Here is a 27,441-nt window from a genome sequence, read left to right as displayed (position 1 = left end):
GTTCTATAGCATAAGCAAGTGGGATTTAAGTGCAAATTTGGCTTAATATCTGAACATTAATGTAATACTATCACATCAATAGCATGAAGGACAAAAACCTTATGATCATTCCAGTGGATGCAGACACTGACAGGGTAAAAACACTCGACAAGCTGGGAATAGAAGGAAATTCTTCAACCCAACAAAGGAGGTCTACAAAAACCCATAGCTTATGCCCTATTTAGTGGTGAAAGACTTCCACTAAATGCTTTTCCCCTAAGATCGGAACAAGACAAGAATATCTGTTCTCACCACATCTATCAAGCCTTGTGCTAGAGGTTCTAACCACGCAATTAGACAAAAAAATTAATAAAAAGGCATCCAGATGGAAAAGGAAAAAGTAAAATAATCTCTTTTCAGATGATATGATTGTGTATATAAAAAATTCTGAGGAATCCATTTAATTGTTGGAACTACTAAATGAGTTCAGCAGGATAGGTCAGTATGCAAACAATAAAAGTATAGAACTTACACTGTGAAAACCTCAAGTCATTGTTAAAAGAAATAAAGAAGACCTAAATAAGTGGAAAGGCATCCCATGTTCATTGATTAGAAGACAATATTGCTACGATGGCAATACTCCCCAAATGATCTACAGATTCAACGCAGTCCCTATCAAAATCTCAATTGGCTTCTTTGCAGAAATTGGCAAAGCCGATCCTAAAATTCTTACAGAAATTCAAGGGACCTAGCGTAGCCAAAACAGTCTTGAAGAAGAACAAAGATGGCATACCCACACTTCTCATTTTCAAAACTTTAAAACTTCAGTGTTACATTGGTGTGTCACTAGACCTATATCCATGGGATAGAATTGAGGGTCTGGAAATAAACCCTCATGTTTTCAGTCAGTTGATTTTTTTTTTTTTTTTTAGGATTTATTTATTTATTTATTTATTTATTTATTTATTTATTTATTTATTTATTTATTCAGAGAGAGCGAAAGAGAGGCAGAGACACAGGCAGAGGGTGAAGCAGGCTCCATGCAGGAAGCCTGACATGGGACTCGATCCCAGATCTCCAGGATCACACCCCAGGCTGCAGGCGGCGCTAAACCACTGCGCCACCGGGGCTGCCCCAGTCCGTTGATTTTTTTTTTTTTTTTTTTTTATGTGTGTGGGGGGGAGAGGGGGAACGTCAACAGAATTCCTTTATTTATTTATTTATTTATTTATTTATTTATTTATTTATTTTTTTTATGATAGTCACAGAGAGAGAGAGAGAGAGGCAGAGACACAGGCGGAGGGAGAAGCAGGCTCCATGCACCGGGAGCCCGACGTGGGATTCGATCCCGGGTCTCCAGGATCGCGCCCTGGGCCAAAGGCAGGCGCCAAACCGCTGCGCCACCCAGGGATCCCTAGTCCATTGATTTTTGACAGGGACGCCTGGGTGGCTCAGCAGTTGAGCATCTGCCTTGGGGTCAGGGTGTGATCCAAGGGTCCCGGAATCGAGTCCCACATCAGGGTCCCTGCATGGAGCCTACCTCTCCCTCTGCCTGTGTCTCTGCCTCTCTCTCTGTGTGTGTCTCTCATGAATAAATAAAATATTTTTTAAAAATTGATTTTTGACAGGCATGCCAAGAAAATTAAGTGGGGAAAGAATGGTCTTTCAGTAAATGATGCTGGGAAAACGATATCCACATGCAAAAGGATGAAGTTGGACTCAACCTCACACTATGAGTGAAAAATTAACTCAAAATGGATCAAAAGCGTTAATTATAAAACTCTTAGGGAACAGATGTATACATTTTCATGACTTTGGATTAGGCAGTCGTTTCTTAAGACACTAAAAGCACAAGGAACAAAAGAAAAATGAAACGATAAATTGAAATTCATTAAAGTTACAGACTTTTGTGCTTTAAAGAATAACATCAAGAACTGGAAAAGATAACTCACAGAAGGGGAAAAAAACATTTTCAAATCACATATCTAATAAAGGACTCATATTTAGAATATACAAGGAATTCTTACAAGTCAGCAGTAAAGAACAAACTGCAATTCAAAATGAGCAAGGGAATCTGAATAGACGTTTCTCCAAAGATACACAAATGGCCAGTACGTGGAAAGATACTTGAAATCATTAGTCATCTGGGAAATGCAAATCAAAAACACAAACTACCACTTCATAACCGCTAGAATGTTTCAAACTAGAAGGACAGATGGTAGCAGGTGGAGAATTTAGAAACAATCACACAACTGCTGGTTGGAATGTAAAATAGTGCGGCCACTGTGAAAAACAGTTTGGCAGTTTCTCAAAAGGTTAAACATGGAGTTACCGTATGACCTAGCACATTTATTCCTAGGTATGTGCCTAAGAGAATTGAAAACCTAGGTATATACCCAGAAACTTTTATATGAATGTTCATAGAAACATTGTTTGTAATAACCCAAAAGTTGAAACAGCCCAGTGTCCATCAGCTGATGAATGAACTAGCAAAATGTGATCTATCCAATGAAATATAATTTGACCATAATAAGGAATAAAGTACTTTGTATGGTACCACTGGATGAACTTGAAAACATGCTGATTGAAAGAAGCCAATCACAGAAGACCTCATATCGTATAATTTCACCAATATGAAATTTTCAGACCCGGCAAATCCACAGAGACAGAGAGTAGATTAATGGTTGCCAGGGGCTGGGGGGAGGGAAAAGCAATAATGACTGCTCATGGATCTGGGATGTGTTTTGGGAGTGATGAAAATGTTCCAAAATTGATTGTGGTAATGGCTACACAGTTCTGTGGATATATTAAAAGCCATTGAACTGTATGCTTTAAATGAGTGAATCATATGGTATGTGAATCGCATTTCAATTAATAAAACAACTTGGATAGCTTTTACATACCTACATGCAAATGATTTGATGGCAAAACATATACCTACCTTTTGATGGTAGAGATTCACATGTTTAGTATTTAATTTGTTTTTTTTGAAAGAGTGTAGAAAGGGTTATGCCTTTCACTGTGTGTTTCGTTCTTCCACACCTTAGTTGTGAGAGGCTTAAAGTTAAACTGTTGGTGTAACTAAGTGGCTAAAAAGACTATCATTGACTTAAAGGGCAGGCTTTAGTAAGCCCTTGATGAAATTTCACCCAGACGAGTGTAGCCTTCCTTTCCTCTCTCCCACACTGTGTTTCTTCCACCACCAAACCCAATTACTTCAGTTAGTTATCTCCAGCACTTCCCTGATTTTATCCATTTGTTCAAAAATCTGTTTCAAACAGGTTAGAAATCGCCCTGTCATTCTCTCTACTTTTCCCATTTCTGCTACCTAACTCTGTGATTATGGATGAGTTTCCTAACCTGTGTGCTCCTGTTACCAGCAAAGTGAGGATAGTTCTCATCCACCTGCCCAAAAGCAGGAAGGTGAAGTGAACTCCTCGGACCCCGTTTGGTACTTGAGATCCACCCTTCTGGCACTTACTGCAGAGCGTTTCTTTGCTCCTCCCCAACTCTCCCCCAGTCTGTAATGGCCCTTGATGCGGTTTTACTATGGTAATGAGCATTCACTCATCCCCTGTTTTTCATCTTCCTTGAAGGTGTTTGAGCTCAAGATTCTTATACCTAGTGAGACTCTGTTCTTGGGAAACCTGATAATATCATCTAATCAAAATACTTTCCATATTATTGTATTTGGTTTTATGTTTATGCAGCAGGTACCCAGTTCTTTTTTTTTTTTTTTTTTTTTTTTTAGGTACCCAGTTCTTAATTAAACAGAGTGAAACAAGTGATTTCAATTTTTTAAAAATATTTTATTCATTTATTCATGAGAGACACACACAGAGAATCAGAGATACAGGCAGAGGGAGGAGCAGGCCCGGGATCATGCCCTGAGCCAAAGGCAGATGGTCAACCACTGAGCCAACCAGGCATCCCAGTAATTTCAATTCTTAATTACTAACTTGAGAGGGCAGTGAAGCTAAAGGTTTTACAGGTAAATTTAAATTTAGTTTTCAATTTGGGTTACTTTTCTTTCATTTTCTTTTCACAGGTAATGGTAATTCAGGATTTGAAGGACAGAGTCGCTATGTACCATCTTCTGGAATGTCTGCCAAGGAACTCTGTGAAAATGATGACCTGGCGACCAGTTTGGTTCTTGATCCCTATTTAGGTTTTCAAACACACAAAATGAATACTAGGTAATTGTAAGTCTTTATCCTGATGTGGAGCAGATGATGATGTTGAATTTAAGGAAAGAGATGCTGATTTTACTTTTAGTCAGAACTTAAAATGACATTAAAGGAAAGGTCTTTGCTGTAGAAGATTTTCTATATGTGAGCCAAGAAAAGCAACAAAAGCTTCTAAGGGTCTTGTCAGTTTTAATTCTGTGTTCTTATTTTATCTCAGGCTGTTTCTATTAAAATATAAAGCTGGAGGCATCTCATTTTCTATTTTAAATGTTAATGATAGTTATCTTAGCTGAAAGAAAAACCGTGTGAAACCTTGAAAATGTATATGATTTTTTTTCTACTCAAAGTGGGTTACATCAGTGTTTTTTTCATGATTTTATTATAGACTTTCTTCTTTTAAATAATTGCAACTGTATATAAAGAATTTTGCCATCATGTTTAATCTTTGAGATTCAGCTAATCATTGTAAGAAAGAATATTTTTAAAGACATGCTTCTGTTCAGTACACAGATAAGAGATGTGTATGTGTTTTGAGTATCCCTTACCGTCTTGTATAAAATAGTATTACACTGCTTTTGAAATCTGTAATCTTTTTAAATTTTTTAATTCATATTCTCTTAAACATCATTCCTCCCCCAAAAAAGGCCCTTAGACAATTTCATAATTGCCACCAGACACTAAGTCAGAACATTACAACTTTTTTTACCTCCTGAGTGGCGAAGGGTTTTCAAGGCTAATGGAGTATAACTGCAGGGATTGAGAATGTAGAGCAGGTCTGGGCCACTAATCCCTCCTATGTTCCTCATACTTGGTGCTGGTGTTTTGTAGTTCCAAGGCCAGTGACCACCCTAGAGGAATGTGACCACCAGGTGACTGGTCACTGATAGTTGGGGAGGGAGAGTGAGTAAAGGTGATTAGAGGAAAATCTTGTGCCATTTCCCCTTTTAATTCAGTCCCTTGCTAAAATTTAAAACAAGAGACTGTATGATTCATTTATCAGTATATTCTAAATCCAGAAAGAACAAATTCAGACAAAAATGAGACTTTTGGGGATCCCTGGGTGGCGCAGCGGTTTGGCGCCTGCCTTTGGCCCAGGGCGCGATCCTGGAGACCCGGGATCGAATCCCACGTCGGGCTCCCGGTGCATGGAGCCTGCTTCTCCCTATGCCTATGTCTCTGCCTCTCTCTCTCTCTCTCTCTCTGTGTGTGTGTGACTATCATAAAAAAAAAAAAAAAAGAGCGAGAGACTTTTGTTTTTTGGGTTTTTTTGTTTAATATTTTTATTTATTTGAGAGAGAGAGAATGAGTGGGGACAGAGGGAGAAGGATGAGCAGGGAGCCTGAAGCAGGGCTCCATCCCAGGACCCCAGGACCATGTCCTGAGCCAAAGGCAGACGGTTCACTGACTGAGCCACCCAGGCACCCCGAGTCTTTGGTACTTTCATGTGATTTCCTGTCATCATAGATCTTCCCTTGCTAAAATGAAGTGACAAGTTTGAGTGGATTTGAGAACTTATTTAAATAGCTCCCTGCCATCAGAGTGATGCCTTTTTTTAAGTTGGCAGCTGGGTGGCTGTTGTCTGGAAGATTAGCAGGATTGGTTGTTCTAGTATCCAATTAAAATCTGGTTTGCATTATTTTAAGTCCATTTCCCTTCTTTCCCCAGTGAGGCCCACTCTCATTCTCCTAGAAGGTCCTAATAATATTTAAGAAATGTGACTCACTTTCACATAACAGTCTTAGATATTCAGAGTATTACTACAAAGGCCCATAATTATGACCTGGAATCATCAAGAAAGAGAAGAAAGAGATTATGTTCTTTGCGCCTGTATATTGAAATATAGAAGCGTGCAAGTCATCTTAGAAAGTACTGCATCAAAATTAAAGCAGAAGTTTCACTGGTTTAGGAAAGAACTCCTATGTATTCAGTCTCCCCTTCCCCTGTCATTCTTTGTTTCAAGAGATGAGCAGTTACCTGTTACTGGCTTCTGCAGTAGGAAATAACTCATATGTTTAAATAAAAGTCCTCCTTGACAACAGCTTCCCATAATTAGCTTACATGTGAGTCACTTGGGGAGTTTAAGATGCATGTTCTGATTCAGTAGCTGTGGGCTGGGGCCTGAGATGTTCCATTTGTAACAAGCTGCCACCTCTACTTGGAGTAGCAGGTCCTAGGCCATCTGGCCTACTGAGCTTTGTTGTGATGTAATAAGTGGATAAAAAGTTCTTAATCAGTAGTTTCCTAGGCTCATTTAAAAACAATGCAGCCTGGGGCACCTGGGTGGCTCAGGTGATGATCTCAGGATCATGGGATTGAGCCCTGTGTCAGACTCTGCACTCAGCACAGAGTCTACTTGAGATTCCTCTGCGCCACCCCCCCACCAGCTCACACACATACACGTGTGTTCTCTTTCAAAAATAAATAAAATCTTTAAAAAAATAAAAACATGACGTCCTAAGATGTAAACTTTCAGGTTACTCCACAAATCTGATTAAAATTCAAGACGTTACTGTATCCAGGTGCCTCTAAATTAAAATGCAGGATCCAAAATCATTAAACATTCAGAGGAAAACCTATATTCCTGTTTTCCAGTACAGTATGTAATTCTACTCCTAGAGATCCAGGAGTAGCCATTGGTGGTGGAGATGGTTGTGTTGTGCCCTGTCTAGAACAGGTTGGCCAATGGCAGCATCGGCACCCTGGGCCCATGTGACTGAGCCAGCAGTGCTGCTGTGACCCTGAGCACTGGACTGCCTTTCACCAGAGGCATTTATTTCAAAAGTGCTTTTTTTTTTTTTTTTTTAATACTTACAGATTTTTTTTTTTTTAAGATTTTATTTATTTATTCATGAGAGACAGAGAGAGAGAAAGAGAGAGGCAGAGACACAGGCAGAGGGAGAAGCAGGTTCCATGCAAGGGAGCCCGACATGGGACTCAATCCCAGGTCTCCAGGATCAGGCCCTGGGCTGAAGGTGGCTCTAAACCACTGAGCCACCTGGGCTGCCCAGTACTTACAGATTTATTTCAGAGAGAGAGAGTACATGTGAGGAGCCAGAGAGGGAGAGGAGAGAGAGAGAGAATCCTCAAGCAGCTCCCCACTGAGCATGGGGAGTGGGGCTCCATCCCACAACCCTGAGATCATGATCTGAGCTGAAACCAATAGTCAGGTGCTTAACTGAGCCACCCAGGGGCTCCCATTTCAAAGGTCTTTTGACAGACTCTCTTGTAAGCTGCCATTTGGGGAATACACAGAAGTTTTATTAATGAAGCTTGTTAATCTTAGTGAAAGGCATATGTGTTCATTTAATCTTAGTGGAGTTACTTGAAAATAAAACTTTGCCTTCCAATTCTTCACCTTTTGAACAAGAATTTATTAAAATGTTGACTTCCATCATTCTCAAAGGTACCATTTTATGGGAAATAAGGAAAATCAGTAGTGCTGCATTAGAATAGTTTTGACTATTTCTTAAATTATTAGTTTATGGACTTCTCTTTCTTTGGGGGTGAAAGATGTAACTAGAGCTTGGATCCTCACTGTCGAAGCTCGTATGTCTGTTACTTGTAGGAGTGATCTCGTTCCCGTGTTTGTGCATCTGTAATTTGATTGTCCTTTCTGTTTCTCGATTTTATGCCCTCTTCCCCTCCCTCTGCTTCTTTCAGTGTGCCATCAGAAACCATGTTCAGATACAGTAGATACTTAATGCTTTAAGAATATCTCTAGCTGGCTCTGTTTATGAATGCTTATGTTTTAATCTTGATAAATCCCTACATTTACACACAAGTAAGTCAGAATTGTAGCACAACTCTCTAGAAATGATATAAAAATAGTAACTTTAGTTTATTGGGAAATATTTAGACCTAACTGACTTTTGTCAACTATGAAAATTAAATTCTTCTTTAAAAAAAAAAAAGATTTTATTTATTCATTCATGAAAGACACAGAGAAAGGCAGAGATGCAGGCAGAGGGAGAAGCAGGCTCCAGGCAGGGAGGCCTATGTGGGACTCAATTCCAAGACTGCGAATCATGCCCTGAGCCAGGGACAGGCGCTCAACCGCTGAGCCACCCAGGCATCGCTAAATTCTTCCTTTTAACCAGAGAACAGAGTTGCTAGTCATGCCTCTGATTTTTTTATGTCTCTAATAATTTAACAAGCACGTGGAGAGGTGATAGTGTAAAGCAGGCTGGACACCTTCTGTAATGCCCCTTGTTGTAGGTAGGCGACCTGACCTGGAGGTTTCCTTCTCCTGGGTGAGTGGGGGGACGCTGAGCAGGAGATAACATGAAAAAATGGGAAGAGTCCTCACAGGATTTTTGGGACTTTTAGAATTTTTCTCTATTTTTTCTAATGCAAACTACACTTCAGCCTATCTCCTCTTTCCACTGCTGAAACCATCTAATTTTAATTTTGCTTGTTTATGTATGTGATTTTTTTGTATCCAGTATGGGATGTGAAATTATAAATCACTTGAAATGTCACTTTAAAATCAAGTGCTTCACAAATAAATAAATAAATAAATAAATAAATAAATAAAATAAAATCAAGTGCTTGATTAGAAAACATAAAGACATTTTTAGGCCTTCTAACTTAATGTGATCAAGAGAGGAAGGATGTTGTGTGGGAAGGAAAGAATTGTGGCATATTGGCCTTTGTTAGTATGCTGAGTCTGCCCAAGGCCTCACAAAAGCTCTGAGTGTCACAGCATTTTAAGGACTTGTGGGACAACTAATATTATAAGTCTGTTTAGAAGTTATAAATACAACTTACACAAATAGTTTTTATTGTTGTTGTTTGTTTTTGCATTTATATAGCGCCTTTCCTTCGAGGAGCTCAAGGCATTTTTCAAAATCTGACAGTTTTCCTCACAACAACCCTGTGAGGTAGGTAGAGTGCATTACAAACAATAATAAGATACCAACTAACCTGTTTCAGCCTTTATGATGTTCTTTTATGTTAAGTAATTGGAGGTGTCAGTATAAACACGATTTTTAGAACATTTTGCAAACCTTTTAAAATAGTTTGGTCTTAGTAATAGCTGTATTTAAAAAACCACTTGTACTCCATAACAGGGTAATTTTAAAAGAAAGCATTCATCAGGAGTCACTCCCTGGGATTAGCTGAGCACTGATTGCAGGACTCAGCCAGGTATGTCTCTGGTGGTTGTTTCCTTTCAGGTCAAGAAGGAATGAAGAGCTGTGATTCTAGCATGATTCCTCAGCATCTACGAACTGTCCGTGTGCAGTTGAACTTTCTTCAAAGGGGGAAATGTGTTCACAATGTTGCTTCACAGTCTTCTTATTTTATATCTTAAATATTTGAGCATTTTCTCTCTCTTCCTCTCCTTCCCTTGCTCCCTTTTCTCTGTCCCCCACCCTTCTCCCCCTCCCTCCAGTCAGCTCTTGGGTGTACATGCTAATGGAAGGGCACAGTAGTACAGCTAATACAAATCTGCAACTTCCCTTCATTGCCACAGTGGTCACTTGGGTTTGGAAACAGAAAATCCAAATAGCAAGAAAACCTGGGAAGTCAGTCTCTGGAAAGAGTGGGGAACAGGTGTGTGGGAGTGTGAATTCATGTTTTTTTCTGCCCTTTTTAATAATAAATGACTTAAGTGACATATTTTTGTATTTCTTTTATCAGACATTGATCAGAGGTGTGGAGAGAGAAATGTTTGGTTTATTTAAAGTTCTAAAGATTATAATATTAAGAGAGGGAAGAGGGACATACTGATTTGGAAATGCCAAATACCTGTCTCTTGCCTCCCCTGCCACGCCATTTGCCACCCCCCAAATACTAAATTCAAAAGTATATATTTGTGTCTACCCTTCTTGCTGTCTGTGGCTGGGCTCTGTGCTATGCTCAATGGCGAACACAAGTCAAATCCTATTCTGATCATGAAACAACACCAGAGGGCCCTCAGAGTCCACAGGAGGGAGTAGGACTGGGCCCAAGGCCTGGGTAATAATAGTCACTCCATTAACAACCTTCATTAGGCTTTGTTTTCTGCATTTATGGAACAAGAGGGTTGTTTCACAAAAACCTAAATATTCTTCTAGCTTTAAGAACTGTGGCATGAGGATAGCTTTGTAGGTTTAGAATGATTGTGCTTAAGGAGAGGACAAAGGGTATTTTTCTCCTCAAGTAATAGAAAACCACTTCACTTTTTCTAGGGTTTTCAGTGCCTTTTGCTCTGGCCCTATTAGTTGTAATAATCTTACGTCACTAAGTAATTTTATCTCTCCGCAGTATTTGTTATAATGGGATTTGACTTGAACTGTCAGCCAGGTGATTTTGATATACTTCTATCAGATTATTGAAAACTGTCTTGTTTCCTTCCTGTCTGCACCCAGAACCATTTCTTCCTCCTTTGCCTCACTATCATTTCACGCATATAACAGCCAACTGAGACAGTAAGTTTTGACAGTAAATTACATCTTAGGTGAAATGGAAGTTCCTGCCAGTGAGAAATAGTAAGGGACAGTGCAGAGGTTTTATATTTGAAGCAATAGAACTCAGGAAAGCAGAAACAAAGCCCAGGAGAAGCAGCGGAATATTACTAAATTGACAGTTGATTCTTTTGGTTTTAGCATATAAATTGTTTGGCATCATGAACAAAGAGTAAGCAAAACTAAAGTAAGCTGGCAGGCATTTTTAGATAGGGAGGAACATGTTTCAGGAAGTGGAGAGCACCCAGAAAGCCTGTCAGGAAGAGCCAGCATCCATTCCAGGTCTGTAACTTATTTTTCTGACACATTCTCAAGAGCTTTAGGTGAATTTAGCCCGGACTTTGGCTTGCTTTCTCATGCATCAAGCCATGCGGTGTTTTAAAACTGTCACCATTGGTTAGTTCTACACTAAACATGGAACAATGGCTTGGCTCTTTCTGTGCTTCATAGCCCTGCCACTTAACATCGTAGATTTATTCATTGTATTCACTGTAAGTGAACTAGTGCTTTTCTCTTTACTCCACAAAACATGAATTTCCTGCCATTTCATATTCTGTATTGCCGACAGCTACTGGGTGTCTTGTCTGTTCTTCGTGTGCAGAGAACTTCATAGTGTAGGGTTACGGCAAGGAGGGTTTAGATTTTCTAAGAAACCCAATCTTGACAAAATCGCTTATGGTGGTTACAAGTAAGTAGTTTAATATTCTATCTGTTTGATGGTATGGATGTTTCCATAATTCTGCAGGTGATTTTTAGATCATTTTAGTGGTAGTTCTCCGACGCCGTATTCTGACAGCCTAGTTGAAGACTTCTGAGTTTAAAGGATTTGCACTCTCCCACCTTTGAGGGCTGGTGTGAGGGCTGGTATGCTAATTGATTGAAATGGAAGATAATCTAGGGTATTATCCATTTATTCATATGATCTCTCCAGGATGTGCTTGAAGTCTTTCTCATAGTTCTGCTTACTAGTCATGAGAAACACTGAAACTTGAATCTCTGGCTGGTTAGTTCCCAGAGGTGTCAGCTTGCATTTCTAGAGTGGAAGTCCTTTAGAGGTCCTGTCCAGTAAATAGTATATACCCATTCAGGGTCTCATGTCGTCTCTCTTCCTTGTTCTAGTACTTTCCCTCAATATTGCTGGCCAAGCTGACTCCCTCAGTCCCAGTTCAACTCTTTGAATTCACCCTCATTAAGATCCTCTGCCTAGACTTCCTCTCACTTTGCCTGCCCAGCCTTTTGATTCTTTCCTGACAATGGTAATATTCTGCTTTTTCTTTAGAAAGCTGAAATCACCACTTTTCTCATTGCTCACATCACTGTCAACTCCAAAACCCCTTCCCAAACAGACCTTACTCCTTAGTTCTGGTTTCCATACTTGAAAGTGCTGTAGCGTGTAGTTTGTACCCTGCTAACTTGGATTAGGAAAGCGATTCCTTGCTTTTAACCCTTGGATGCATGTATGTTTCTCTCAGTCCCTATGGAGTTTTCCATTCAAGAGCAGTGGTCATGTTTTTCCCCATGCCACCTGTGTACCAGCACCTAATAAAGAATCCTTGGTGAGATACTGTGCCTTCAAATCTCACTGAAATGTTATGAAGGCCTTTGTTATAGCTTACCTGGAAAAAAAATTCTGCTTAAATGCTTCCTGTGCTGGAATTCATGCCAGGTCTTACTTCCATGTTAGCATGTTCAGGGGTTACAAGATATGCAATTTTAATTGTTGGAGTAAGATGCGTTGTTCAAATATATTTTCTCCTTGACCACTAATAGTTTCTTCTTAACAGTTTATTTGAACAGCAGTCTAGCTCCTTTTTGTTGTTGGACATTAAAAAAACAAAACAAAACTTTGAGAAGATAGACCAAAGGAATTTGACATGAGAAGAAATTTTGAAACTAAGGTCCAAATACCTTTAATCATAGTACATGTTTTAGAGAGCACAGCTTTAGAATAAGGGGCTTTACCAACTGAAGTCTTTCTTGGACCATGGTTGCATCATGCCTAACAGTACAGTATTTTGAAGGCATCATGGCTAGTGTTATTTCAAAATTCTACCCCAACAGTTTTTCCTTTGGCATCACCAATTTAGCAACATTACCGCTAGAGTTGTGCTTTTTTGCAAAACTCTTTGCTCTCTGATTGCACTTATCGAAGATTAATTTGACATGAGTGTTAGAAAATTCAAGGTGTATTTCAGGACCTCTTGGGATACTACTTGGTTTGGGGCCTTTCTAACTGTGCACATGGAGAATGTTCTGTTTATGGCATGATTTTTGTTTGCTTCATCCCTCTGAAGCTCATTGCCTTGCACTCTTCTGGCTTGATTCTGCATGTTTTTAAAAATTCTTGTCATTCTAACTCTTAATTAGACGTATTCTATTCTAGATCTTTCATTTTATACCATCCAAAGTAGATGACTAGCGTGAGCCTGAATCAAACAGCTTTCGTTTGAGTCATCTGGTCATTTCTCAGTTAAATGAGGTAACAGTAAAAATAAAAATACCAAATACAGTTTGAAGAAAGGGAAGTTCTATTTCCTGGTGATAACTATTACTTGAACAGTAATTATCAGGATTATTGATTATTATCTTTTATTAAGTCTGGCTGTTTTTAGGTTATCTCTTATCTGAGGATCTCTTAACAGTGGCCCAGGGATGATGGAAGATAACTAAAGTGAATGTTTTGATTTTGTTCAGATTTCGGCCTATTAAAGGAAGGCAAGAAGAACTAAAGGAAGTCATTGAACGTTTTAAGAAAGATGAACACTTGGAGAAAGCATTCAAATGTTTGACTTCAGGCGAATGGGCACGGCATTATTTTCTCAACAAGAACAAAATGCAGGAGAAATTATTCAAGGAACATGTAGGTTTTATTGATAAGATTAATACTGTTTTCAGTTTGGATAAGAGTAGAGGAAACTAAAGCTTAAATTTTAGTGAACACTGAAACTTTAAGTCAATTTTGCATAATGCTGATGAGTGTGAAGATCTAATAATACATAGGATCATTTGTATGATTCTCCAAAGAGAAAACTTTGTCATCTAGAGGTGAAATTTACTGTGAACTTTTAGAGGAACATAGCCAAGCCAGTAGGTATTCAAATATGTGAAATTTAAAAATAAGAGAGTTTATTACTTAATGATCTTAAATGTTTTACATTGTTGATAATGATTTGCTTTTATAATTCTGAGCAAGTCTAACAGGGTAATTTAATACAAAGTTAATATCTTTTTTTCCCCTGTTTAGGTATTTATTTACTTGCGAATGTTTGCAACTGACAGTGGATTTGAAATACTGCCTTGTAATAGATACTCATCTGAACAAAATGGAGCCAAAATAGTTGCAACAAAAGAGTGGTAACTATTATACTAGTATAAACCCATAACATAATTTTAATTAAATTTCTCTCTTAAATAACTGTTGAAGTGTTAAGAAAGTTGTGGGAAGGAGTAAAGCCAGAACATACCTTAATGGGGCCAGTGCAGTGCCAGCACCTCAACCCTGTGACCTGGGTCAGGACAGTGAAATTAGAAATCTGGGTTGAACCAGATCTCGTCCCTAAGCAATTGTGCTTCTTGTTTTTCTTTTACTGAGTCTGAGTGCTTCTCTGCAATGAGGCTGAAAGCCAGTGGGCACCAGGGCTAGAGAACCTGGCTTCCAGAGTCCGGCTCCTGCTGGCCTAGAGGAAGGTCAGATGAGAAGTCATAATGATCCTAGGAATTTCAGAGGTGGAAATTTCCTACTGCATTGCCTGCCTAAATACATACACAGACATATATATGCCCGGTTAAGTAAGAGTAGTGGAATTGAGTCCAGCTAGAAGGGATGAAAGCCATTTGCAAGGGAATATTTTATTATATTTTTCCTCTAATGCCTGTTCCTATCTTATCTCCCAGAAGAAGGAACATGTTGCCCCTCTCATAAGCTACCCTCAGTATTTTTTATAGCAAAAATGTTAGGATCAAGTGCCTGAAAATGGAATGATCAAAGAGCAGCACGCTCAGGCCTCTTGGATAAGTGCGTGTGAGTGTGCATCAGAATGTATCCAACCTGCTACTCTGCTCCCCTGGCTCTCTGTCCGTGGATGTAGAGCTTTGAGGTCTTGTATTCCAGAACTGCGCTGTCAAGTACAGTAGACACCGACCACCTGTGGCTCGTGGGCCTTTGAAATGTGGCCAGTCTGACCTGAGAAATGCTGTCAGTGTGATACTGGCAGATTTTGTATTAAACTGTATTCCTCATCGATTCTTCTACTGATTGTCTGCTAGAACAATATTGAGGGTGTGTTGGGTTACAAAAAATAACTAAAAGTAATGTCATCTATTTTTTTCTTTACTTTTTTAATGTGGCTGCTAGAATGCTGAGGATTCTGTGTTTGGCTTCCATTCCATTTCTCTTGAATGGTGCTGCTCTAGAGGGTAGCATCCCAATCCTGGGTCCCCGTGACCTTTTACTACTGCTTGTCTCTGTCTTGAGACCTTCGTCCACTGTCAGCAAGTTGAATTCAGTGGAGTGGGCATTTGAGTCCTTCCTGCCTGCAAAACACCCTAGCACCTGCCTGCTGCGGGGCATTCAGAGACATAGGTAGCACAGCACCTTCTGATTTCTCGTAGTGATGAGACAGCCTCCCAAGCAACCTTGGCACAAGGCTGAAGGCTTCCGGGGAGGGCAAGGCCATGCCCAGATGGAGTTCCTGGGGGCTCGGCTAAAGTAGTACACACAACTAGGCCTTCTCAATTCCTGGTATTGATTGGACAGGCTTATTTTATTAAAAGAAGCCTTGTTATTTATAATTACTAGTAATTTTTAACATGACATATTTTAAATAGGAAACGAAATGACAAAATAGAATTACTGGTGGGTTGTATTGCCGAACTTTCAGAAATTGAGGAGAACATGCTACTTAGACATGGAGAAAACGACTTCAGTGTCATGTATTCCACAAGGAAAAACTGTGCTCAGCTCTGGCTTGGCCCCGCCGCCTTTATAAACCATGGTAAGCTGTACTTCTCGGGCGGGCGCGCGAGTGGCGGGCAGGACGGCTAAGACTTAGCATGGCCTTGTCAGACCGTGTAAAATTGTGTCTCCCTTCAGAGGAGGTTGGCAGCGTGACTTCTTTATTTTTCCCACCAATTTATTGAACAAATAGTCCTGTAGTTTAACTCGAGACCTAAACTTCTATCAAAGGTTGTAAAATTATGTGGAAAGCTTATTTCAGATTTCTGTAATTGTTCGTGTTTCAGATCTTATCTACAGTTAATTGACTTTATCTTTTGGACATTTTTCAGATTGCAGACCTAACTGTAAGGTAAGCAGAGACATTTTTTTATTTCAAATATTTTGTTTCTGCCTCAGGTATGAGTTTCTTAATGGGTCGATTGTATTTCAGTTTGTGTCAACTGGTCGAGACACGGCATGTGTGAAGGCTCTGAGAGACATTGAACCTGGAGAAGAGATATCTTGTTATTATGGAGACGGGTTTTTTGGAGAAAATAATGAGTTCTGCGAGTGTTACACTTGTGAAAGGTAAAGTATCAAGTAAGGTGGTTGTGGGCGTGCACTAACATCACTTCCTCCTCACACGCAGGAGTGGTATTCTGTGTTCTGGTGTCATGCACCCGCACAGTGTATGTCAACAGTCAGAGATGCAGAGTTCTTGAGGGACTTTGGCACCTGGTCCTTAAGTCTTCTTACCAGCTTATTATTCTTCTGAGTAGGTCAGAATACCAATGTGCCTAAGGAGAGAATGAGAAATAACACACACACACACACACACACACACACACACACACAGTGCGAGAGTGGGGTTGCCCCAAAATAGCAAGTGATATTCACTGCTGATAATCACATGAAAACCCTGAAGTTGTCTTGTGTATTATTAAGCTGCGGCTTCTCGAATTTTTATGTTTGTTTTAATTTTTTTAATTCAAGTTACTTGAGTTGACACACATCAGTACGTTAGTTTCAGATGTACAACATAATGATTTGGCATCTCTGCTGTGCTCACCACAGGAATTTTTATGTTTTGATATACATACTTTTCACATTCCTGAGTTCTGTTTTTTCCTTAATAAGGAACCTCTTGTGACCCATAAAGATTCTGGAGTCCTCATAGAAATCCCCAGATCTGACTTAGCAAGACTGCTGCTTCACACTCACTCATTGCACTGATTTCTGCATAGCAGAGCTCCCAGAGATGGCTTCACAAACTTGTCTTGGCTAGTGCTGCAGGAGGGCTTCTTACAAGGCAGTGCACATTCGAATAGGCCACATAGCAGAGTAAACCTGGATTTGTTGAATTTGTTTTTCTTGTACTGTGCTGGGCTCTTTATTGACCTAATACATTCAGTCCTCACGGCAGTCCTGAGAGAAGAGAGTACTAGTCATGTGCCCATGTTGCGAGTACAGAAATTAAAGTGTCTGAATCCATTGCCGCGAAATGACAAAGCCCTAATTCTGCCCACTTCATACTGCTTTTACAAATATGAGCAGGATTGTCCAGTAGTACTACTTCTCCCTCTGAAAACACTCAGCTTGCAGCCAGCCAGCCTGGGGGGAGGTAGTGAATCCCCAACGCCCCAGTTTCCTTCTTTCTAGGTAGTTTGGAGAATCCCCCTATGTCATGAGACAGTAGAAGCATGGAGTCACGATACTACCCCAGCCACTTCTCTCCCATCACCAGGGTCTTTGCCATAAAAAAACGGCAGAAAACCTATTCCTGCTGCTGCTGAGAGAGTGGTATAAAAACTATCATTTTCTACATAAAAAATGATTTGAGTGTTGATTGAATCTTAGACTAGCCCACAAAAAGACTTTTAATCCATTAAGCAGTTTAATTATACTTGAATAACACTTCAAAATCATTTTCTAGGGAGAACATAGTACAGCACTTAGGTGCTTGAGATCTAAAATAGCCTGAGTTGAAATCCTGTGACTGACTGCACTTCAGTAGCTACATGATCCTGGACAACTTAGCTGTTTCTTATGCCTTAATCACCTCGTCTGTAAAGTGGAGATAAAGTTAGAAGCAATCTCACAGGGTCACCGTGAGGCTTAAATTTGTTATTTTACGTGAAGCATGTAGAACAGCACAGATGTTAACATAAAGTTATTTTGTGGTTTCTGGTTATTTGCCCATTGAAATGTAAGCCCCATGGAGGCAGAGATTTTTGTCCTTTTCACTTACTACCATATCCCCAGCATCCAGAACAGTACCTGGCACATAATATGTTCTTTTTTTAAAGATTTATTTTATTCATGAGAGAGACAGACATAGACATAGGTAGAGAGAGAAGCAGGCTTCTTATAGGGAGCCTAATGCAGGACTTGATCCCAGATCCCGGGCTCACACCCTGAGCTAAAGGCAGACACTCAACCACTGAGCCACCCAGGCATCCCAGATAGTAGGCTCTTGATAAATATTTGGTCATTGAATGAAGGAATGAGTGAACTAAGCAAACAGTATTCTAAATAAGCTTTTGGTGGCTATCATGAAAAAATGTAACTCCGTACTCAGGATTCTGAACCAAACCCAAAGCAGCTCTTTTACCATAGTCGAGAATTGCACTTATCATCCTATTCCTCAGGCAATAGGGAGGGAAATGTTTTCCAGAGGGAAAACAGTACACATGTGGCAAAGAGTAAACTCAGGCAATTCCTCAGTTTCTCATTGGTCAGATGAATGTTACTCCAAACAGTAGCCATGGCTATTTTCAGACGTTTGGAGCAGTTTGATTTTAAAGGTTGACTGCAAATATTTGTGACATTCTCAGGAACACCTGAGAGGGTAAAACTAGTTAAAAGGACTCCTTCAGTTATTCATCAGATAGTAACTGAGTAGTTAATTTATGTTAGGTCTAGTACATGCTGGGTCAACAAGACTTAGCATGATGCCAGCTATGAGAACAGTGCAGTGAGAGGGACATGCACACATGTGCTCTGCCAGGGACTGTAGGTTGAGAAGAGGTGGCCCCGTGAAGTAATGGGTGAGCAGAAAGTTCACAGAGGCACTGAGATCATGGGTGAAGTGTCCAGGATGCATTTGATGCATGTTTCTGGCTCTCACTATCCTGGTGATCACTATTGTGAATGTAATGCGTTCATAAGTAAATGCTATGGATTTTACTGCAGAAAATGTGAGGAATTCAAGTCTAATGAAGGACCAAAAAATATGAAGGGCTACATTATTTTTATATTGAAATATGTCTGATGATAACCAAGAAAACATTTCTAAAGTATAGAGGAGATTTGCGTTAACAGACCTCAAAAATAACTAAGAGACTATTGTGATCAACATTTGATGCTGTTGGCCCAGAAATACACAGATAAAAGGACACAGAGGCGAATGTGTGTGAGATTCTGATATCACATTAGGAGAAATGATGATTTTTCCTAATGAATGATGTTAGTATCATTTGTTGTGCATCTGGAAGAAAACCAAGCTAAGTTCAAGATGGGTTAAAGATTTCAGTTTTAAAATACAATGCAAAATTGTTAGAAAAAAAATTAGACTATCTGCCTAAGCTTGGGGTAGTGGACATGTTTTGAGAGAAATAAGAAACAGTGACTACGAAAATGTCTGGTCAAAAGTAAAGTCAAAGATAACTGATGAACCAGAGGGAAAACAGTACACATGTGGCAAAGAGTAAATAATCCAAATAACAAAGAAGCTCCTAGAAAGTCATAAGGAAAAGACAGACTCCAGAAGAGAAAGGTAAGGAGGATGCCTCACAAAAAATCATGGCCATAAACAAAGCAGTTAAAACACTAATTGGGTATTCGTTGTCACTATCAAATTGGTAAAATTTAAGAGGTATACTTTGTAGTGCTGGTGAAGATGTGGAGAAACGGGCACTCATACACTGTTAGTAGGACCACGAATTATCTGCAGTATTTCAAAATAAGAGCACCCTTTTACCTGGCAGTCAGTCCCATATGGAAGAATCTGTCCTGTGGAAATGTGAGTGGTAGTAAAGATTTGGTTTCTATAGCAACATAACAACAACAACAACAAAAAACCCTGCAAGTTTCAGTAACCATCAATGAGGAATGATAGAATATATCATGGAATGTGTATTCAGTGTAAAAATACAATTTTCAAAACATGTTCAGTTTAGATGTATTTGTACAAAATGTAATGATAAAGCTGATTGCTGAGTATTACTGTACATTTTTGTTTCGTTTTTGGTTTTGTTTGCTTAAAAACCAACCACATAGACTGTTGTACAGACTATGGTAAACAAATGAAGGATGACACACTGGCAGGCAATTAACACTGGTACCTCAGGGCTTTGGGGGTGCAGGGTGGCTGACTGTCAACTTTTGCTGTATGGATTTAGATCCTAGGATTGTTTTGCTTGTAGCAAGCAGGAGCAAGTCTTACTTGCATAAGTTAGAAAAAATCAGGGAAGTAGAGAAGCAGATGAATGGTAGAGTACTTTAAAAAAAAAAGAACCTCTAATTTCCAGAAAAAATAATTCCATCATGATCATTTGTATTTAAGCATACTTTTAATATGGCCCATTTTTCTAGATATGAACCAGAAATGTTAAAGGTTATGGGGAAGAGGCATGGAATATCTGAAAATGTTGTATTACTCTCTTAATCTCCATGAAATGAAATCACCTTTGACATTAACTGTATTTTCTTTCTGCACATGTTTTAATGTGGAGTGAAGTGGAACTGCTTGCCTGCCTGGGTAATGATTACCTGGGTGTTTTACCATGATCTCTAACTCACATTCCAAGATCAGAACTGAGGCAGCCACACAGTAAGATTGTTGTGATTTTAATAGAAACATTAATAGAAATAGAGTTCCAAATCTGTTCTGGAAAGGTGAAGAAAGCAAGAATGCTCACCCTACTTACCAGAGAGAGTTTTGGCGATAGGTTTGGGTGTGTGGCCCCTAGCTTTAAGACGTAAGATGGTAGGAAGGGAAATTGAAAGTTTTGTTTTGTCCCTTAGCTAAAAGTTGAGCACTCCAATTACTTGGAGAAGTTACTTTGTCCTCATCCACATCCACATCCACATCCTGAAAGGAAGGAATCAGGATCTTATGGAAGCCAGTACTGCTCCTAGGCTGGAGGGCACCCACAGTTTACTGTGTGTTCAAAAGTTGTTGTATACAGCTTTTCATTTACAAGCTGAGGACAAAAAAAACAAATCAGTGAAGACATTTCGGCCAAAAAGATTTCTCACTTTTTAATTGTAATATGTAGTGCCTTTTTAAAATCTCATTAACAACTTCTCTTAAATTGAGTAGAAGTAGTCACCAAATAAAATTAATGTCTGCAAAGCTAGATTCATTAAGGTTGATCAGAGCCTCTTCGTGAGCACCCTTGTTTCAGAAGAACTTACATAAAAATAAAATTATTAGAGTAGGCTACAAATCATTCTTGTTCCGTAGTAAAAGCAAGTCTTTTAATGTCTTTTATTTAGTAACGTTGTGTTAATTATGGTCATTCACGTTTATCTCAATAACTTGAAAGAAATTAAACAGTTTTTATTGTTTTGGAAGTTAAATTTTCCCTGATACAGCCATCTTATACAGAATTTCAGTTAAGGGCAGCCCAGGTGGCTCAGCGGTTTAGCACCGCCTTCAGCCCAGGGCGTCATCCTGGAGACCCGGGATTGAGTCCCACGACAGGCTTCCTGCATGGAGCCTGCTTCTCCCTCTGCCTGTGTCTCTGCCTCTCTCTGTGTGTGTGTCTCTCATGAATAAATAAATAAAATCTTTAAAAAAAAATTTTTTTCAATTAAGATTTGTTTGTATCTAACATCAAGATCTATATAATGACTTAATTTATGGAAGTTCTCTGGGTTTTTAAATTCCTTAATTCTTAATATTTAGTATTACAGAGTTAAGTTGCATAGAGCAAAGCTGGAATATAATTAATGGGTGGGTTATTTAAGATATAATGTAGATCTAACTATCAATTAAGCAGCTTTGAAACTGAGGAATTCTACCTACACGTGGACTTCTACAGGGTCTAGGAGTTTCTCGTGGGCGATTGATAATTAATTGATAATAATCATAGGTTGTTATTTAAGGTTTAAAGGAGTTTTTTGTGTCAATTTTAGATACACTTAATTCTTTTGAAAGTGTTAAACATTTTTTTAAAAAGGACTTTTATTTATTCATGAGAGACACAGAAATAGACCTAGGCAGAGGGAGAAGCAGGCTCCCTGCAGGGAGCCTGATGCGAGACTCCATCCCAGGACCCCAGGATCACGACCTGAGTGGAAGGCAAACACTCAACCACTGAGCCACCTAGGTGCCACTTTGTGAGTGTTAGACCTAGCAGATTTCCAATGATGATGGAGGCCTCGTGAGTGTGCCTCATCTGTGAACTTGATGTGGCCATGAGCCCTCAGCAGCTGACCTTATAGTTAATACACTGTCTGTTTAACCTGTGCTGTTTTCTCTTTCAGACGGGGAACCGGTGCTTTTAAATCCAGAGTGGGACTGCCTGCACCTGCTCCTGTTATCAATAGCAAATACGGACTCAGAGAGACAGATAAACGCTTAAATAGGCTTAAAAAGTTAGGTGACAGCAGCAAAAACTCAGACAGTCAATCTGTCAGCTCTAACACTGATGCAGATACCACTCAGGAAAAAAACAATGCAAGTAAGTAAGGGAGATTGATAAGCATCTATCTTCTTTTTTTAATTATTATTTTTAAAGTATTTTTACACAATGATCTTTCTAAAGTGTGCTTCACTTCAGTAGTTTTGATCTTTTAAAAATTGAGAGAAGCTCTGGGACTCGTGTGCTTCAGCAGCACTGCAAGGTTCTAGAAACGATCTGAGCACAAAAGCAGTCTGTATCCTGCCTCCAGATCAGTCCTGTACTCTAGACTGAACTGTCTGCTTTTCTTGAATTCCTGGTAACTGGATATTACATTCTTCATCATGTGTTCCAGGGTCGTCCTATGTTTGAGAGAAACATTTTCAAGGTGTTAGTTTGACTGTCGTGATGGCGGTAGGTCCTACAGGAAGACGAAGGACTGGGTAGAGGCGTAGAGGCACGTACGTGTCCATGCGCCAAGCTGGTCCATTAGCACGCATGATGCGAACTTGGGCAGTTCATAGCTCTGGCCTCAAGGCTTCTGCCTTTTTACTGCTTGCTTGCCCTTTGCAAACTGAACTGAGCCCATTCACCAAACCACCAGTTACCAGACTCAGAATTGTGATAGAGGAGCGTTTCAAATGTCGCTGTACTGTGACGTGGTGCGTTAGCCACCACTGAAAGGAGCAAGAGAGGTGCAAAGAAGAAGCCAGCATTAAGATGCCAGTTGTGCGTGGGGGCAAGACCGTATGGAAACTGGAAACAGAGAGAATGGAGAATAAAGAGGCAAGAAAGCGAAGCAAGCCTAGCCGGGCAAAAGGAAACGCGTCATGTTTGTGGAACTTTGAAGTCCTGGGACCATGCTCATGGCTGCCGTTTCCTCTGGGTAACACCAGTTTCCTCTCATTGCCACTAAAGCTGTAGGCTTTTTAGTCTGACTTGTTTCTGACAGGAATAAAGCCTCAAGGTTTTGACTCAGTGATCCCTAGGGGTTCCTGTTCTGGCATGCCAAGTGTCTGAAGATACTTGGTAGCACCTCTGTGCCTTCTGGAGTCGGGTTGTTTGAGGCTCCTCTCCCCATCTTCAGATGTTTGCAGCCCAGCGTGGATGCACCCTTCCCCTGCAGAAAACCCTGGAGAGAAGGGAAGGCTTGTCCTGTGATGGCCACTGTCACTGCCGTGAATTCCTGCATCCGCCTGCTGCTGGAGGGTCAGAGTCCAGGTGTAACCCCCATAGTGGAAGAGCAGTACTGTGTTCCTATTCCAGTCTTTAATGTCCCAGGTGAACAGAGAGAGCAGTTAGCCCGTCATTCACTGTTGACTGTTGGTTCTAATAATAAATGGAACATAATCAACGTTTTGTTTTCGGAGTCTGGTTCCTTGGTGAAACTGGAGACTTGTGAAGCCTGGTTTAGAAATATGTGCATGAAACACTACAGAGCGCGGACACGGCCACCACGCTGCCCACACCGGATGGCTCTGTGACACGGGGGGCGTTAACTCTATTCCTACTGTATACATACTGAACTCAGTACACCACGGAGTCTAAAAGAGCATAATATAGGTAGTTTCTGGAAGCGTACTGACTGCTGTGGGACCATCTAGGAAATGTTTATTAGTAAACCAAATACTTAAAAGCCTACTAGTTGTTGAAGAGATAACAGAGATGAATGAGACTCAGGTTCCTCCCTCAGGGAGCTTACGCTTTAGCTCCAGGATACAAGTACACAGTGATGCCGAGCAGACTATAAATGCCATTTGAGCTGTGGTCTCAGCATGACTGAGTAGAAATGCAGCACTTCCCCGTGACTGCTGATGGGAGGGGGCTGACTTTGTTCAAATTACCTTTCTGCAGAATGATGGTTTTGAGTACTTGGAGGGTCGGTTGTAGCTAACTTTGTGTGAGTTGACAGATGCAACTCCATACTCTGGAGGAGCAGACTGCCCTACACTAGGTCACTTTCACAGCAGTGTTCTTTCAAGTTCCCACAGGTATTCTTTCAGACGGTATTTCTTTCAGTGTCTGTCTTGACCATACACTTCTACCGGTTTTTAAGAAAGACTTTTTCAAATTGCAGCCGGAAGCAAAGCCAGAGCTGCCTGAGCCCTGTCCTAAAGGAGGCAGCCTACTTGTTGCTTATGGACTCAGGGTCCTTTCTCCGTGTGCAGCTGCCATCCTTATTCTGCAGTTTGTTTAGAGTTCACCTGGCAGAGAACTACTTTCTTTGAACAGCTTATGTGTTCTTTTTAAGGAAACATTTCTGCTTAGGAGAAAAATTATTTCTTCTGCACAGATTCTTTTTTTGAAAAGTGTCTCAAGAGCCACAAGCTGACTGTTGGCTTTAGCATCTGGAAAGAGGAAACAACAAGAAATCCATTTTCACAAATTCAGTCCACAAACTTGAATTATAATGCCATTTTAGAAGATTGTGGCTTTTTAGGCCTCTCATGCCTCGATGGCTAGGCCACACATACCCCCATAGTCAGTGCTGTGATACGGGGTGTGGGTCGTGACAGTGCCACGAGTCAGTGTGAGACCCAGAAGACAAGGCTAGTGGAATAGGTTTATCTTAACTCTGGAGCGCCTGTCCTAGATACAGTGGACTGGGTCACCCACTTCTCACTCTCAACTGTCAGACTTCTCTGTTGATCCGAACACTCTCTGCTGCTGAGCCTACAGGCTGCTTCAGAGTCCTTTCCAACACCCTGCTCCAGGCAGCCACTGCCAGTATGTGTTGGTCACGTGAGATGGAAGATGCTTGTTGTGCCTGACAAACTTGAAGTGAACTCTTTAAAGTCTTATTCGGGGTTTTCTGGATCTTCAACTTCTGAAGATGCCAGGCTGTGGATGGTCCTCACACTCCCTTGGTTCACGTTTATAGTGTGCATTTCCAGGACTTTTCCAGTACAGAACCCAGCCCGAGCGTGCGGGAAGCTTTGATGATGTTTTGCTGTTCTTATATCTGGCTGTAATTCTTGATACCCACACAGGGCTGCCTTGCAATTTGGAGGACACCCTGAAATGGTGGTGATGGCCATGCCGTGGGCCCTCTACCCAGGACTTGGGACCCACACTGTAACTCTGTGGCCGACTTAGTACAGTGGATCTTAAGCCACAGACCTCGGTCCAAATCGCACCTCTTCCACTTACCAAGTGGACAATCTTAGGCATGCTCGTCCATACGAGCTTGGTGGTCACATGGATTTAATAGCACTTACTACAAAGAATGTGTCTTAGGATTGAGATCATAACTGGTTTGTCTATTTTGCATAGCACCAGTACATAATAATTGCTAAAAATAAAATTACTGTCTTAGGTAATGCACTGGGGGTTTGTCCCCACCGCTAGGCCAGAGAGTCGCCTATGTGTGGCAGTACTGGGACCCCGGGGAGCCGCGATACCTGATCTCCACTTTGTCAAAATCCTCAGTCTCTTGACAGACTTCCATTAGCTTGTGTTGTGGCTACTGTCTTCCTCCTTTAGCCTACCATCACTGTCAGCCTGAACCCCCAGAGGACTGGGTAAACCATCTGGGAGAGAAGAGCCTTGGGCACCCTTGGGGCTCCCATCTTAGTCACATTGCTCACATGTCTCCTCCCCAGCCTGTCTGTGTCTTTTCTGACCTTTGACTTAATGACTTACCTCTTAGCTGGGCTTTTGTTGAGATACTGTTTTTAAAATGAGACTAGACCAATACATGAACATACAAAAGTGAGATCTCTATAGAAGTAATACATAGCATCAAATACAGTTTATTTTGTGCTGTTTAGAACACAAACACAAGTGCTTTGTCAGTGGTTCACTATAGTCAGCTAACAAAATCTGTTGGAAGCAGGGGTGGATTCAGAATCACCATAAAATGAGACTCACCTAATAGATTAAAATACAAGCTGGAGTAAGGAGAATTTCAGGTGCTCTGAGAATACAGAGGAACGGTGACCTGTCATTTGTAAAACATCGCAAAGGCTCCCTGAGCAAAGCATTTCCTAAGCTGAGTCTTAAAGGGGATGGGGGGTTGGCCAAGTAAAGCATGTTGAGAGCAGAGAGAATTCATAAATGGAGCTGTAGGGACGAGAGTAGGGCCCAAATAAGTAAAGTACATCATGGCTGGAGTAGAGGGTGGGAAAGAGATATGACCATTGTTTAAAATTATGGGTTTATTCATAGGGCATTAAGTTCCTGAAAGTTTTAAAGCCTGCCAGTGACATGTTATACTAGGACGATCATTCTGGGCACATGGTAGACAACAGGATGTTGGGGAAGCAATGGGAGAGATGAGAAAAGATAGGGGTGTTGTTGCCATGGTTCAGGCTGGGGACTGTGAACCGAGAGAAGTAGATGGCCACAGGGGTGCTGCAGGAGTGGAATCCACGGGGACATTATGGCTAATTGGGTGAGGCAGTCAGGGAAAGCAAGAGTCGTGGAGTCGCCTCACTATCTGCTTGGGCAGCTGGGCAGATGGTGGTGTTACTGAGCAGGATGGAGAACTTAGAAGGAGAAGCAGCTGTGAAGCTTAATGGTGAGTTCAGTTTGGGCATGTGGAGTGTGAGGAGTCCATCCTCAGTAAGATCTAGATGCCAGCAGTGTCTGGCAATATGCATCTAATCTAGGAGAGAGGCTAGAGAAAGTGATTCGGGAGCTGCCAGTGCTTCAGTTGCAAGAGCCATATGGGGGCTGGGGATAGATGCTTATCACCCAGAGAATGCACGTAGTTTCCAAAGAGGCTAGGACAGCAGAGGCCCAGCGAGCGCAGTTGAAGGGGCAGATGGAAGGACAGGGGAGTGTGCTCCTGTGGGCAGCCAACGGGATGGGTTTTCAAGGAAGAAAGTGGTTATTAGTGTCACATTCTGCAGAGAAAGAAGAAGGGGAAGAACTGGAAAGTGCTTGCTGGATTTCATGCCAAGAAGGTCTTCCAAGATTGGCAAAGGTTGTCTCCATAGAAGGACAGGCTGGATCCAAATTGCAGGGGATTGTGGCCAAGCATTTGGTGTATTATGTTTTCATTGTGAAGGGGCGATTGCATGTACAAAATGAGAACAGAATGGCCAAAGGAATAGTAAGGCTAAGAACCAAGTTTGGTCCTTGAAGTTTGGTCCTTGAAGAGCCAAAGGGACTTCACAGCCATATTTGAGAAAGCCAAGTACGGGACCCTGACATGCATTTACATCAACAAGCACGTCTTCTCAGCCTACCTTGTAGGAAGCCTTGTAAGCATAAAGAGGTCCTTTAACAAAAGAATGCCCTATGTAGCCTTGTATTTTAAA

The 27,441-nt window shown here is 40.8% G+C and overlaps 1 protein-coding gene across 8 annotated transcripts in view; it reads left to right on the top strand.

Annotated features, from left to right (window-relative positions):
* The window catches only part of KMT5B (lysine methyltransferase 5B), a 57,267-nt gene that overhangs the window by 23,888 nt on the left and 5,938 nt on the right, over positions 1–27,441 (top strand). For 4 of the 8 annotated variants that reach the window (XM_072758559.1, XM_072758560.1, XM_072758558.1 and 1 more), the window contains 8 exons: positions 4,028–4,175; positions 8,978–9,046; positions 13,307–13,472; positions 13,857–13,966; positions 15,440–15,606; positions 15,899–15,918; positions 16,000–16,136; positions 22,041–22,237. In XM_072758559.1, coding sequence (XP_072614660.1) covers positions 4,028–4,175; positions 8,978–9,046; positions 13,307–13,472; positions 13,857–13,966; positions 15,440–15,606; positions 15,899–15,918; positions 16,000–16,136; positions 22,041–22,237 — 1,014 coding nt within the window. Of the gene's footprint in view, positions 1–4,027; positions 4,176–8,977; positions 9,047–9,558; positions 9,720–13,306; positions 13,473–13,856; positions 13,967–15,439; positions 15,607–15,898; positions 15,919–15,999; positions 16,137–22,040; positions 22,238–22,532; positions 23,532–27,441 lie in introns of those variants that run through there. The other 4 variants (XM_072758561.1, XM_026004248.2, XM_026004247.2 and 1 more) reach the window with 3 other exon arrangements.

The sequence above is a fragment of the Vulpes vulpes genome, chromosome 5 (assembly GCF_048418805.1).
Source record: "Vulpes vulpes isolate BD-2025 chromosome 5, VulVul3, whole genome shotgun sequence".
Lineage (NCBI taxonomy): Eukaryota > Metazoa > Chordata > Mammalia > Carnivora > Canidae > Vulpes > Vulpes vulpes.
Note: the sequence above shows the minus strand (reverse complement) of the source record. Positions and strands in the feature narration are given on the sequence as shown.